This window comes from Myotis daubentonii, chromosome 2, assembly GCF_963259705.1.
Source record: "Myotis daubentonii chromosome 2, mMyoDau2.1, whole genome shotgun sequence".
Lineage (NCBI taxonomy): Eukaryota > Metazoa > Chordata > Mammalia > Chiroptera > Vespertilionidae > Myotis > Myotis daubentonii.
In genome coordinates this window covers 14,286,505-14,301,182 of record NC_081841.1, presented here as the reverse complement: position 1 = coordinate 14,301,182, position 14,678 = coordinate 14,286,505, and the positions used below count along the sequence as shown (strand labels likewise).

Here is a 14,678-nt window from a genome sequence, read left to right as displayed (position 1 = left end):
GCTCTTTTCCCTTGCTTTCAAGATATCCGACCTTAAATTTGCAGTATGGCTGCTAGAAAATATGTGACAATTGTCCTTTTTCTATAGTTCCAGCGTACCCTTAGCTGTGGATAAGGAGCTGGCTATCAAAGAAATCTTCAAAGCCACAAAAACACATGACTTCTGAGCTCCCATTATTTATTTCATGAACTTGCAGGCTGTTTCCCAGTGAGGACTTTATGAAAGCGGGGCTCTGTGTGTTGCTCTCAATGTCTCTGTCTATTTTTCTCATTGCAGCTCGAAGTGGCCACCCTCATTTCAACCCTTCGCATTAGGAGCCTGGCCAACCAGATCATACAGTTTAACACAACCAGCAATGTAGGTGAAAACTCTACCACTGGTGACTTTCATGCATTTTTGCTCTTCTACTCATTCTTCGGGTTATCCTACCTTTCTACTAAGTCACAGGCTTAAAACCTTTACGATTATTTCATTCATGTGTTGCCTTTGTCAGCAGATACCTGCTGTGCAGCTACAGGTGTGAGAGTCTGACCTAGTTGCCAAGGATAAAGCAGTTTGGAAAGAGACAGGCTTCCATCCAAACTAGGAAAATAAACTTTAAACAACGAATTAGCGACCAGTTAATTATTTTAATTACAATTGCAATCAGTGCCAACAAGTGGAAGTTAAGAGGACTGTGAGAGCATGCAACAGGAGGAGTCTGAGCAAGTCTGGGGCCCCAGAGGTCCGTAGTGAGGACATGAGGCTTTGGCCAGGATTCAAAATATGAGTAGAATGGACCTGGGCAGAGATGAGTAGAAGAGAGTTCCAGGCAGAAGAGAGAGCATGTGCAAAGGCCCTGAGGTGGAAAACAACATGATTGACTTAAGAAACTCAAAGAAGACAGCATTATTCAGCTAACTCCGTGGGGTAGTAATATCAGCAAAAGTCTGGTCGAGTTATGTCTCCTATTGATTCATTGCTGGTGGTGATGATGATGGTCACTCAACCTTTCAACAGATATCTGTTGAGTGCCTACTATGTGCCAAACACTGTTTTATGCCCTAAAAGTAGATCAATGAACAGACAAAAGTCCCTGGTTCTGTGGGACCTTCATTCTAGTAAGTAGAATGTACAATAAGTAGTAAGTAGTAAGTACAATAAACAAATAAGTAAAATAAGTCATGTATGAGAGACTAGGAAGTGCTAAGGCAAAAACCAGCAAAAGGAAGGGGGATGGAATGCAGGAATGGGTCTGACATTTTAGATAAAGTGCCCAAGAAATCCTCATGGAGAAGAAAACATATGAGCAAACATAAGACCTGATGGAAGTGAAGGGAGAAGCAGTGTGACTATTTGGGAAAGAGCATTGCAGAGAGAGGGAGCAGTAAGTGCAAAGGCACAAAGCAAGGAGCATGCCCAACCTGCTTGAGGAGGAAGGACAGGGTCAGTGTGGCTCCATCAGAGAGAGCAGAAGGGAGAGAGGTTGGAGAGGAGATCAGAGCAGAAGGAGGGAGCAGGAGAGGCTGGGTCAGGACACGCAGGGCCTAAGCTCTCAAGGTAAGGACATAGGCTCTTACTCTGAATGAGGATGAGAAGCCACTGGAGGATTCTGAGCAGTGGAATGATGTGATCACCAGACATACATTTTGGGAGACTGGTTAGGAGACAACTGCAATAATCCAGAGAAGCATGATGGTGACTCAGACCAGGGAGGAAGGAGGGATGTGATAAGAAGTGGTTAAATTCACCGGGCATTTTAAAGGTAGACTTAGCAAAAGGTGCTGATGGATTGGCTGGGGAGTAAAGAGAGAAGAAGCCAAGGATGACCCCCAAGGTTTGACTTGAGCAACCACAAAGATAAGTTGCCATGAGCACTGCAGGTGGAGCAGATGTAGGGGAAAGTGGAGATCAGCATTCTTCACTAATTTGTTCATTTTCTGCTCCCTTCCCTACAACATAAGCAGGAACTTGTCTAGATTTGTTCACCTGATATATCACAAGGTCAGTAAATGCATCTGAATGAATGGATCACCACAGAGAAGTCAATTAATTTGCCCAAGATGTCATAGCAAATATACTGTAGAGCTAGAATAGTTATACCTCTTCCCCAGTTAAGGACCATTTCTGCAAGGACATCCTTGCCGGGCATTAGTCAAGAATTCATTTAACAGATTCATCTCTCCCTGTCAGCCAAGCCCTTCTAATAGCAGTCTTCCACTCACTGAAAAGTCAGGTGAAGTTGAAGGTCTCCCATGAGGTCGCCACCATTCAGACTTACCAGGGCACCACTGGTGTCCCTGCAGGACAGAATGGAAGATATCACTGCTTCTTTCCAGGGGCAGATTCTGGCAAATGATGTGGCAATGGAAGAACTTGAGGTCGCTGCCAAAAATGGCCGAATCTACACACTGACTGGAGTTCTGATTCCTCCCTCCATCGTCCCAATTCTGCCCCACCGATGCGATGAAGTGAAGAGCGAGATGAAAGTGGTAAGAAAACTAGGACAGTCAATAAGGGCCCCTAACCTGCCCCACAAAACAGACAACATTCCCAGCTCTCACTGTTCTGAGAAGCTTCATCCCAGAGTGTTTCTGTCTTCGTAGAAAGGCAGGCGTGAACTAAGTTTCCTTTGGGGGAATTTCCACAGTGATAGAAGATGCCTGTATTAGTTTATTAGTTTTCCAGAGCTGCCATAACAAATTACCACAAACTAGGTGGCTTAAAGCAACAGAGATGTGTTCTCTCCCAGCTCTGGAGGCCAGAAGTCTGACATCAAAGTATTAGCAGGGCCTCTGAAGGTTGGGGGTTGTGGGGGTGGGGAGGGCGTCTTCCTTGCCTCTTCCAGCTTCCGGTGCCTCCTGGGGACCCTCGGCATTCCTTGCTTGTAACTGCGTCATTTCAATCTCTGCCTCCATCTTTGCCTGGCCTTCTTCCCCGTTTGTGTCACTGTGTCCCCTTCTCTTCTTGTAAGGACACAAGTCATTAGATCTAGAGCCCACCCTACTCCATATGGCCTCATCCTAACTAGTTACATTTGTGAAGACTCAGTTTCCAAATAAGATCACATTCAGAGATTTAGGGAAACATCAATTTTTGGGGGGGAACACTACTCAACCCACCACACTTCAAGGCACTTTAAGAGGATTTAAAATAGAATCTCTTCTCAGGTGTATGCTCTGGCCTAGCCAATCAACCATCTTTCTGTACTTCTTTTCAAATACCAAGCTTCCTGTTTGCCTATGAGTTTATGTACCTTCTAATGGCCTTTCCTGTTTCCATAGCAACTTTCTTTGGCTCAGCTGTTTTAATCAGAGCTCCCCAAATGTTATCATTGCTGTTACATGTGATCTTTCAGTTCCCAAGGAAACCACAACCCGAAAGTCACAGCAACAAGAGGTTTGGGTATTTCTTTTCAGGACACTTCAATATTGCTTCAATGATTGTCCTCAATATCCTTGGAACATGGGCATTGAACAAGGAATAATGACCTGTTTTTATAGGTTTTATTGTATTGTTCCCTCTTCTTGTCATGAAGGCTAGAAGTACTTAGTTGAGTGCCTGGCACAGACTTGTGGCTGATTCCTTTGATTCCAGATTTCTTAATTAATATAATGACTCTACTATGTTTTAGCTACTGTGATGGTACTGGTTCCCCATGCCAATCACATGCCATCTGCAGGATTTGGTTCAACTTTGAACACCACTTTTTAAGAGAGGCAGAAACTTGGTCACTTTCCCAGCCAGTCCCTGGCAGCAATTTAGGTGTTTGGTTCAATCCTTGAAATAAATATTGGCAGGTGTGTCACCTGACTTAGGCCAGGATGAAGAGCAGAAAAGGACAGATGGAAGTAGTCTCATCTCCTGGCCCAAAGGTAAAAATATTAGGGAAATAGGGCCTCTGCAGAATCGATAAATAGACTCCTTCGGAGCTCCTCTACCCCAAGCAGCTGCCGTTCAAGTTCAGGGAAGGAATTCTGTGGAGGAAACAAGGGCAACCATAGGTCAAGGTTGCCTAATTCCGGGTTGTTCAGAAGTTTGTTCTTCTGCCGGGGTCCAACCCCAGCAGGTCCAGGGGTTCCCAAAGGCGTAGACGGAGTCGGCGAAGAAGGAATGACACGGAGACAGCGTTCAGTTGATCAGCAGCCTAGCCAGGATCTCCAGCCAAGTTCTGGTCTCGATCTCCAGAGAGGTTCTGCTTTTTATTGTCTTGTTACATCCGTATTTATACCAGTTGATTTTAATCCTGTCAATTTCTATTACAAAGGTTAGGGCGTTTCTTATCTCCATTCCAGGGAGTAAAGATTATGTAGCTTAAGCATGATTGTTTGTAGTGATTAACTACCCGCCTGGCACTTAGTTAAGGAGTTTCATCCCCTCCCTGACTTCAGGGAAAAATTCCTACCTGGGGAAACAACCTTTCTCGGAGAGGTGACCTTGGTTAAAACACACAGCGCTAAGGGGAACAAACATATTAAGAACAGTATGCTATATACGCCAGGTCCCTTGAAACATATGCTGTACAGATGTTTCTTTCCTGCAGCGACTGTGTCAAGCAGCAAGGATGGACCGGCTTCCGGCATTCTTCATGTCCCCAAAGAACAGAATCAACATGTGGGTTTGAACCACAGCCTAAAGCACTGTGGTGGGGAAAAGAGCTTCCCATTAGCCACCTTAGAATGGAGTCTTCTATTTTCTCTGGGTGTAAAGTCAAATCTATCTGCTCCATGTAATTTAGGGTGGTTTTGATTGTCTATTAAAAGCACAAATGCATTCTCTGGAAAGTATGTATTGCTAGCAGGGAATAGAAGCTGCTGGCACCTTCTAGAAGTCTCAGTTTTCACCAGGATGAACCCATAGCTGCCTTTGGCCATGTGCGTTTGGATTTGGGGACATGTATTTTGGATTTTAAAGGTTTAATAAATAGCACTGTGTACTTGATAGGGTCTAAGGTCCCTGAAGGAAACAGAATGTATCCCAAAGGTTCAAATGGAGAGAGTTTAATGAAGAAGCTACTACAGAAAGATGGGCAGGGCTAAGGAAATAAGTTATGCTAGGGCATCCAGGGATGGACAATGGCAGGAAATCATTCCCACTCCAAGGCCAAGGATTCCTGGGGGATGGAGGGGGGGGGGTTGTCAAGAAGGGGGGTAGGTTACCTGAACCCAGTGAGAGTGGGAAGAGCAGAGGAAGTGACGCCATCAGGAGCTGTAGAAATGGTGCCTAAGCACAGAGAGCAGGGAAGAATTACCTTGACCTCGCTCTCTTCCAACCCATCAGTCTCCTGCTGGCGCCTCCCATTGGCCAAGACCAATCAGAATAGGCCAAGGAAGCCCAAGAGACCACCCTCAAGTTCTACCTGCTGGAGCACAGAGCCCAGTAGAGAACTTCAGAGAATGTCTGGAAAGATTTGGAGGAACACACCCTTTCCTTGCTCCTAAATCACTGAAGTGAGGAGCCCAGGAGAATGAAAGGCAGAGTTTCAATGTTCATCCTCATTACTGCTAAACTCATTGGAGAACAAGGACTTCATCTTAATCCTTCATCCTTGGCATAGATGGCCTACTATAGTGCCCGCTGTGGGTCAGGTGCCTCTCTACACACAGAAAGTTGATCTGTCTGACCCTAGAAGCGGGAGAGGAAGAGGCTGTGCAGGCTCAGTTCCTTCTCCCCAAATCCTCCTATACCACCTTTACTCCTTTTCTCTGGGGAGGAGTCAATAGGGGGCTGGGAGAGAGGCCAGGAGGGTTACTCTAGTAGAACCCCCTTCTCAGGGAGGAAGCATGAGACCAGACAGGACAGTCCCCTGCTCCCTCCTGCAGGGGCACCTGTGCTGATCTGCTGACTTTCCTTGCAGGGCACATGTATGAGCTGTTCCCTTATCTATTGGAGCAAATGTCCTGCCAACTCTGAGCCCACGGTGAGTGTGACAGCTTCATGGGAACGCACATCACCCAGGCAATCCCACTGATGTGGTTTCTCTCCTTTCCACCTTCTTCTGAAAAGATGCTAACTCCAACCGGGGTGATATAAAATTAGCTCTTAGCCTACTGCCTGTGTTTCAATCCTTGCTCATTAACCCGAAGTAAGTTGCTTAGGCTTTTTAACTCTCATTTTCTTCATCTGTAAATAATAATAATAATAAACACCATGGGATTAGCATAAATTAAAAGCCCAAGCACAATGCCTAAATCAAGTAGCCATTCAGTAAAGGTTCATTCCTTCTCTACTTTTCCCTCTCAAACAAAATGCAATGTTTGTATTGGGAAGGCAAAACCTTACCTTCACCCTCCAAGAGTCCAGCTGAGCCTCAGAATTAAACTGACATAAAACAGATTAACAGGAGAAAATCACAGATTTCTATGCTTACATGGGAGCCTCCATAGAAGAATGAAGACTCAGACAAGTGGAAAAACCCAAATGCTTATACAGTAGGTTGAACGAAGAATGGCAATTTGGGGAAAGCAACTAAAATGTATGGGGAGGATAAAAGAAGAACAGTTGTATTTAATCCTCACCCAAGGATATTTTTTCCATTGATTTTTTTTTTTAGAGAGAGAGAGAGTGGAAGGGTGAGGAGGAAGAGGAGGGGAGAGAGAGAAACATCAATGTGAGAGAGTCACATCAATTGGTTGCCTCCCCCAACTGGACGGGAATGAAACCTGCAACCGAGGTATGTGCCCTTGACTGGGAATCAAACCCGAGACCCTTCAATTCACAGCCAACACTTTAACCACTGAGCAAAACCAGCCAGGATGAAGAACAGTTCTTTTTACAAGGTCTGTATGTACAGGTTTTTCTTGGCTTCAACTCCTTGTCGATGGTGACAAGATATTTCTTTTCTCCAGTATAAGGAGAGCTACTTTCACATAGTTTTATCTTCCGACAAAACTTGAGATCACCATTATTGTCCCATTTCACAGATTAGGCAACAGAGGCCCACAGTTTCCAGAAAGAAAAGAGATATTTGCTGTCTTTCAGGTACCTTTAGCTCAGAATAATCCTTACCCCAAAGTGCCATACTTTGGGATGACGTGTTCTGCCACTCTTTATTCATATTTGCTCTTCCCAAGCATCATTCTAGAGAAAAATATCAAGAAAATGACACTAGAACCATCAAAACCTTTTCAAGTTTGGTTGAATTCTATACACATCTACTGAGGTTTATAGTGCTGATTTTGGGGGCAGAAACATGAAAAAGATTGTTTTATTTTGGTTTTGTCTTGAGAGCTCTGGTCTAAAAGGAAAAAAGACTGCTGTACAATTCACAATCCATATGCCATGTATTCTATTGGTGGCAAAAGCCAAATGTTCTAAGGTCAAGTTGATGAGGGAAATTTCTGCCTCTAAGTATATCCAAAGAAAGAACTTCCCTGCCCAGCCCGTGTGGCTCAGTGGTTGAGTGTCAACCTGTAAACAGGAGGTCACAGTTGGATGCCTGGTAGGGCACATGCTCAAGTTATGGGCTCAATCCCCAGTGTGGGGAGTGCAGGAGGCAGCCAATCAATGATTCTCTCTCATCTCTCCCTTCATCTCTGAAGTCACACAAAAATTTTTTTTTAAAAAAAAGAACTTCCCAACCAGAAGTTTCATTCAACACGAGAATAAGTCACTAAGGAAGGTGATGAGCTCTCAGTGCAATCTTATTGTGAAGCATCCGGTACAGCAAAACATTAAAATTAAATAGGCACACGTGTTCAGATATTTATTTTGCTTAATGAAGCCATCAGCCCTGCGTCCTTCAGCATGCTGTCAACCAGGGAATATGGAGAGAGAGGGGGAAGAGGAAACCGTGTTGGCCAGTATCACAGCAACTGCTGGTGCCAGCCATTGTTCTCAAAGCTTTCTGCAGCAAACCTAGGAGGTAGGCATATTATTATCATAACCATCATGTCACCAGGAAGCTAAGGCAACGAAATAGCAAACACCTCGCACAAGGTCACTCGGCTGATACATGGCAGCACCATGAACCCACATTGCCACAGCCCAAAGGAGGAGGAGGAAGAGAAGAAAGAGAGATGAGACGCTTGGGTTGGAGCCGAAAGAGCCTCCAAATTGCCCCTCCCAGGCTCCCATGATCTGCACCTAGTTAATTATCCTGAGATCCAACCAGAGGACTGAATATTCCTTCCTCAGTAAATGTGTCTCAGAATTTGGGATTTTACAGTCTGTGGTGTTCTCAATGCTTTCTTCTTGAGCAAGAGCCTACGAGGAAGGAGCAAGCTCACCATCAGCATTTATAGAACATAAAATCTGAGCCAAGGACTAATGCGTCTGACAAAACTTGAGATCACCATTATTGTCCCACGTCAAGGATCAGGCAGCTGAGGCCCACAGAGACTACATGACTTGCCTGTGATATCCTAAAGTTAGCGCGTGGAAAGGCAGGTCCCATTCTCTGGACCTGCCACTTCGTGGCGGTGTTCCTTAGGAAAATGGCAACCTATCTGGGCTTCAGCTTCCTCATCTAACGAAAAGGGATGAAAATATCCACGTGGGGCTGAGGATTAATGACCTTGTGTATGTAATGTGTCCGGCCCTAGGACTTTCTCAATAAATTGTAGTTCTAGATCATCATGAGTGGGCATGGGGTTAGAGAATGAAAGGTGCATTTAAATCTGCCCCCACCTCCAAGAGAAAAACCACACTATCACTATTGGGCGGGAGGGGTCTTTCTAAAATTATAGATTCTTTACTGATAACAAAGTTTCTATGTAAGAGGAGCTTAGGGGTGGCAGGTGGTTGGAAGGGGAGGCTAAGTTGTATCCAGGATGCGCAGGAAAGTGTTCCCTGATTGATTATTGATGTCTGCTGTGGCACTACAAGGGGCATAAAGATACATGGCCTGCATTGTGCTAACCCTGGCCTGTATTAGGAGACAGAGTATCTAAAGAGGGTGACCACCCAGTAGGCATGGCTCAGTGGTTGAACGTCAACCTATGAACCAAGAGGTCACAGGCCCCATCCCCAGTGGGGAGCATGCAGAAGGCAGCCAATCAATTCTTTCAAATCATTGGTGTTTCTATCTCTCTCTTCCTCTCCCTTCCTCTCTGAAATCAATAAAAATAATTTTTTTAAAAAAGAGGGTGACCACACCCTGACGGGAATCCACCTGTGCCCAGTGTTGTCTAGAGCATCCCTGACATCGATGGTAAAATGGTAGTAGACTATCTAGTGTATGTAAAAGCTAGGGGGTGCCAAGAGGACCTTCAAATGCACATAGCAGTGCTTTTTCTCATTGGCTTTCTTCCAGGAACTCTTCACACACAAATGTGCCTACACCGGCAGAACCAGGAACTTGAAGAGTGGATGTGCCAGATACTGTAATGCCACCGTGAAGGTGAGGAGGGTGTGTGGCCAGGGCCTTCATCCAGGCCACCAGGGCTCACATGGAAACCAGCAGGGCTGGGCAGCACCAAGGCCACAATCTTGAGCCCCCAGGTTCCGTGAGTCACAGGTTGCCTTGTAGCCTTGGCCATGTCTCCCTGCAGGGGAATCGAAGGGTGGATTCTCCACATGGCAGCTAGGTCACCCCCTTCCCTGCATCCACCCTTACCATGGTGGCCCCTGGCTCTCAATATAGAGCTCACACTCTCAATACCCCCACACAGGCCACGCTCTGCCTCTGACCTGCCTCATGCCTCCCTCAAAGTGTGGGCACTGGCCATTCCCAGCCTCAAAATGCTCTTCCAGGTTTTCTTGGAGCTGAGTTATCTTTCATGTCTCCCTTTAACTGTCACCTCCTCCATCAACACCCAATCCACTGTGACCTCCCCAATCTCCATCACCTCTGCCTCCACCTGCCGCCACTTTAGTAAGGTCCTCTGTTTTCCCAGCACTGACCACTCTCTGAAATTCCCTTGTTTTTCTCCTCCTTGTCCTCCTCCTCCTCCTCTTCCTCATTCTCCTCCTCTTCCTTGTCCTCCTTCTTCTGCTCCTCCCCCTTCTCCTCCCCCTCCTCCTCCTTTTCCTTATCTTCCTCCTCCTCCTCCTCTTCCTTCTTCTCCTCCTCCTTCCCTTCCCCCTCCTCCTCTCTCTCCTCTTATATGTATTGTCTCTTCCTGGTTAGATAGAATATAGACCATGAGCACAGCCTCCATCTGCCTTGTCCCTGGTGCGGTGCCAGGCTGCCCCCATGGTCAGCCCTCAGTAGATTTGTGGTGAGCAGGTGGCTGAGCATTAGCCATGACATCATCTGCAAAAGAAAAGTGAGCCCATAATGGGGGAGGGGGCTAATGCTGTTTAAAATAATAATAGAAATTAAAATAGATCTTCTTTGAGGAACTGGCACTCTGCTTGGGTTTTAAAGGGCAACACACATTTTGTCTCTCAGATACCAAAGTGCTGCAAAGGCTTCTACGGGCCCAACTGCAACCAGTGTCCAGGAGGCTTCTCGAACCCATGCTTGGGAAACGGACAGGTGATCAGGACAGCCCCCAGTGCATGCTTTCCATAAATGCAGAGGTTGACTTTTCTGAAGTCAAAAAATTATCTTTAAAACCACTGAACCCAGAAATGATGCAATGCCAGCCACTGTTCCCAGGAAGTTAAAATAAGACAGCTCGGTTACTAAAAGAACAGGTGTCGGCATTGGGAGGACTCTTGCCCCAGGAGGGGACAGTGGATACAGTGATGTCGCCTTGGATCTCTGCTTTTCTACTCCATGACCTTGAGCAACTCAACAAGGCTCTCTGGATCTCACTTTCCTCCCAGAGGAGGCAGTGGGGTTGGCTGAATCTTTAAGATTCCTTCCAGGACTGAGATTCTGTGAGACTTTGAAAAAAACAGCACTGCCCAGTGATTATTGTTGTTTTTTAACCTACCCCCAAACCTAAGGAAACATAAAAGCCAAAACTTAACTCTAACTTGGTGGCCAGAGCTAAACCAAGGTTAAGAAAAAAAAAGTAACTGTGGTTTATATGGAAAAAGCATAGATCTGTGCCTTTAAGAAATCAACATTTACAATATGCACTTTCAAGGGGAAGGAAAAACTCTGCAACCACGTGTGGGGACACACACAGGTGAAGAAAGGAGGGCGACATGGCACTAATTAATTTCCATAGTCGGGTGGTCGGGAAGGCACCGAGCCCAGCTCTGATGAGCGTTGATCGCTGAAAATCTAGCCTCGAGCTGGCTGGGGAGGTGGGAGGCAAATATGTTAACACTGAACGGAGAAACGCTGCAGCGAGAAGCCACAGGGCTGAGCAGGCGAGAACCTGGAGAGAAAGGCCAGCCTTCATTCTGGAGGTCGATGCCTCGCCTCGCCAGCCCGTAAGCATTGTCTGGAGGTTCCTAGTTCACCTCTGTGACTGTCCCTCCCTTGAATGACTTCCCTTAAAGTTCTAAATCCAGGCTTGGGACCCCAAGCTTATCCTGCCTGGTACCAAGAAGTTAGGTCATGCAGCAAAGCGGTCGGGGGCCCCTTTGGGGGCGGGCGAGTGTCGTCCTGACGGTCCCGGGCCTGCCTCTGCCCCCAGTGTACAGACGGCCTCGACGGCAACGGAACGTGCATTTGCCAGGATGGCTTCCACGGCTCCCAGTGCCAGTTCTGCTCGGATCCCAACAAGTACGGACCTCGGTGTGACCAACGTAAGTGGCACCTCCAGGGCTTCCCTCCGCTCCTCAGCCAGGCTCCCTGCTGCCCTGCAAGCCGGTGGTGTGGGCGGGCCTGGCGTCCTGGGTCCCTCTGCTTGGGAATGCCCTCATCACGGGGCATTTCTTAACAGCTTGCTTCTGACACTGTAGCCCATGCCAGATGGCTGGGCCCCACTCACCAAGTTACTGAGAAGGTGGGCAAAATTTGTATTTGCAAAAAAAATTCCCTGGGAAGGTTGACAACTGCTAGTCCAAGGACCACACTTTCAAAACCAATCTCTAGGTTTCTCCACATACCTGAACGTGATGGATGGTGGGTTCCAAATCAAGAAACAGACTCACTACCTGTCTTTCAAGTGGTCCGCTTCCATCAGCTCCTCCCTTTGCCAAATGTGCGACCTTGGGCAACTTACCACTCCTCTCAAGGACGCAGTATCCTTGTCTGTAAAATGGGGCTAATACTACCAACTACCTTGGACAGTTGGTACAAGTTGTGAATGGAAAACACTTGTCCTAGAACAATGCCTCGCACAGGGTATGCACTACAAAGGTGCTAGCTATTATTATTCTCTGTTATTGTTGCTACTGTTGCTATTCTCAGTTCAGTGGCATAAATGTCAAGAAGCTTGGAGAAAAATGGAGAACGTTCCACAACAAGAGGCAATGAAAAAATGCAGTTATACAGTCTTAGAAAATGCACTGTGTTCTTTAAAATGGCATGATGTGTATATTTAGGTATGCAAATATATTTAGGTACATCCTTCTGAGCTAAGATTAGAATGTAACAAGAATAAAGGGAACGCATCAGAGCTGACTGTGAAGTCCAGCCCAACTCAAATTAAATCCCCACTGTGCTACTTACTAGCCATATGGCCTTAAAACATGTCTCTCATTGAGCCTCAATTTTCCCATCTCTAAAATGAAGATAGTACTGGTGCCCACTTCACAGGTCATTGATTAAGTTAGATCGTAATGTAGGGCTTCAGCTCAGAGCTTGCACCTAACAAATAGCCAGTAAATGAAGCCATTCTTATTATTGTTAGTACCTTCACTCATTTGTTACAAAATGCAGAGCCCTCCCCCTCCCCCTCTCTTGCCTTATTCTGATCCTCACAACTACCTCTTAAAGTGGGCAGGAAGCCAGAGCTCCACGGGCAGGGCTGCTGACCCTAGTCCCAGGTTCTTTTTGCCCAATAAGATTTCTGAGAAAAGAAAAATAGGGTTGATTCCAAAGCCTGCCAGCGTTGACATTTTTATGAGGCCCGCAGGGCCGGCTGCGGGGGCTGAGGCAGCAGCCGGTACCAGGCTTCCTGCTGCAATGCCTCTTGTCCCAGGTCTGGGGCTGCCTCAGGCAGGGGGCCTCCTCTCTGGGCTCTTGTTCCTTGCGAATTACGCCCTGACTTGCTTAGAATTTTATGAAAAGTATTTTTTATTTTAATCCAGCCATGCTTTTCCAGCCCCCTCACTATGATTTTCTTCTCTTTCCTGGATGTTGACTTCAAGCACCCAAACTAATTTCCAATCAATCCCTTCTGAGGCAAAAGTGCAAGTTCCTTCATTTCTGATCAGTTTCAAGCCCCCAGATCCTTGCCATCTGCCTTTGAGAATCGTTCATTCCCACATGCATAGGAGCCTGAGTCTGAAGGGCTGGCTCACGTTGCAATGTTTAAATACCTAGAACTCAAAGCAAAGTAAGCAGCTAAAGTTTAAAATGACAACAGGCATGTGGAAATGCCAGTGAATATAGCAATCGCCTGTGTTTACACCTGCTCACTAATAGAAATGGACTTTGAAGGCCTGTGTTCAAGGCCATGCTTGGGACTGAGCAGCAAGTTAGGCCATTGGCTTCACCTCTCTGGGCCTCAGTTGTCTCATCTGGAAAATGGGGATGATAAAAGAACCTACCTCCTGAGGCTGGTGACTGTTCGTGAGACAGTACAGGTTAAATGCTGACCCAATGCCTAGAAAAAGGCTAGTGAAGAAGAAATAGGTAAGCTAGCAGCAGGGGCCATGCCGGCATGAAACATCACTTCTATTCATTCCAAAATGTCTCCACGAAAAGTTGAGACATTTCCAGACTAAACTCTCCAACCATGAAGGAGATGAACATCGAGTTCCTCGGGGGCTTTCACACAAGCACAACCGTCCCTGGGCCCCACCACACCCCACACATCCTATATAATAAAGAGCGAATATGCTAATTAGACTGGACAGCGGAACAACCCCCGGAAGGACCAGTGGGCGGGGCCGGGAGGGGCGAGCCCCTTGCACAATTTCGTGCACTGGGCCTCTAGTGTACATATAAAAGAGCCCTGAGTCCCAGATGTTCTCATCTTGATGGGACAGTCAGCCTCGGCCAGCGCTGTCCCAGGCACACTGAGAAACACCTGGGACCCTAAGAATCAGCTCCCAGAGGCTCCCCTGCTCATCCCAGGTTCTGCTCTGACAGGAGCAATTGGGGTGAGGAGATTACACCCTGACTTGTTTAGAATTTTATGAAAAGTCTTTGTTATTTTAATCCAGCCATGCTAAGCTTGTCCTCCAAGCCCTGAGCGTCCCTCTGCCTTCTCTCTCAGAATGCCGGTGCCTTGACGGAACGTGCGATAACCGGGTGGACAGTGGCGGGGCCTGCCTCCCCGGCACGTGCAGAGAGGGCTCCGCGGGGAGGTTCTGCCACAAGCAGGCCTCAGCCTGTGGGCCCTACGTGCAGTTCTGTCACATCCACGCCACCTGTGAATACAGCAATGGGACAGCAAGGTAGGTCTGGGGGAGAAGGGTACCACCCTTAAAGGCTCGTGGCCATTGTGTGACCTGCAGACAGACCCAACCCATATACTGAGGCCTGTTCTCTCCAACAGCCAGTGTGGCTTTTGTGGAGAAAACCTCAGGCTAAGCTGGGTTCGAATAACGGTGCTCCCTCCTTTGAAAGTGACCAGCTGTGTGACCTTGGGCAAGTTACTTAGCCTCTCTGAGCCTCACTTTCCTCATCAGTACAGTAAGGGTGACGCTACCTACCTCGCAGGGCAGTTGTGGAGATTGTAAATGCTCCCAGCACCAGGGCTAGTACATGATAGATGTTTAGTCACCGGAACTATAATTCTTAT

The 14,678-nt window shown here is 46.9% G+C and overlaps 1 protein-coding gene across 1 annotated transcript in view; it reads left to right on the top strand.

The window, feature by feature from the left end:
- STAB2 (stabilin 2) overlaps positions 1-14,678 on the top strand; it is a 126,066-nt gene that overhangs the window by 35,777 nt on the left and 75,611 nt on the right. The window contains exons 17-23 of the mRNA XM_059681820.1: positions 277-357; positions 2,319-2,471; positions 5,837-5,899; positions 9,233-9,319; positions 10,313-10,399; positions 11,457-11,568; positions 14,151-14,331. Coding sequence (XP_059537803.1) covers positions 277-357; positions 2,319-2,471; positions 5,837-5,899; positions 9,233-9,319; positions 10,313-10,399; positions 11,457-11,568; positions 14,151-14,331 — 764 coding nt within the window. The remainder of the gene's footprint in view (positions 1-276; positions 358-2,318; positions 2,472-5,836; positions 5,900-9,232; positions 9,320-10,312; positions 10,400-11,456; positions 11,569-14,150; positions 14,332-14,678) is intronic.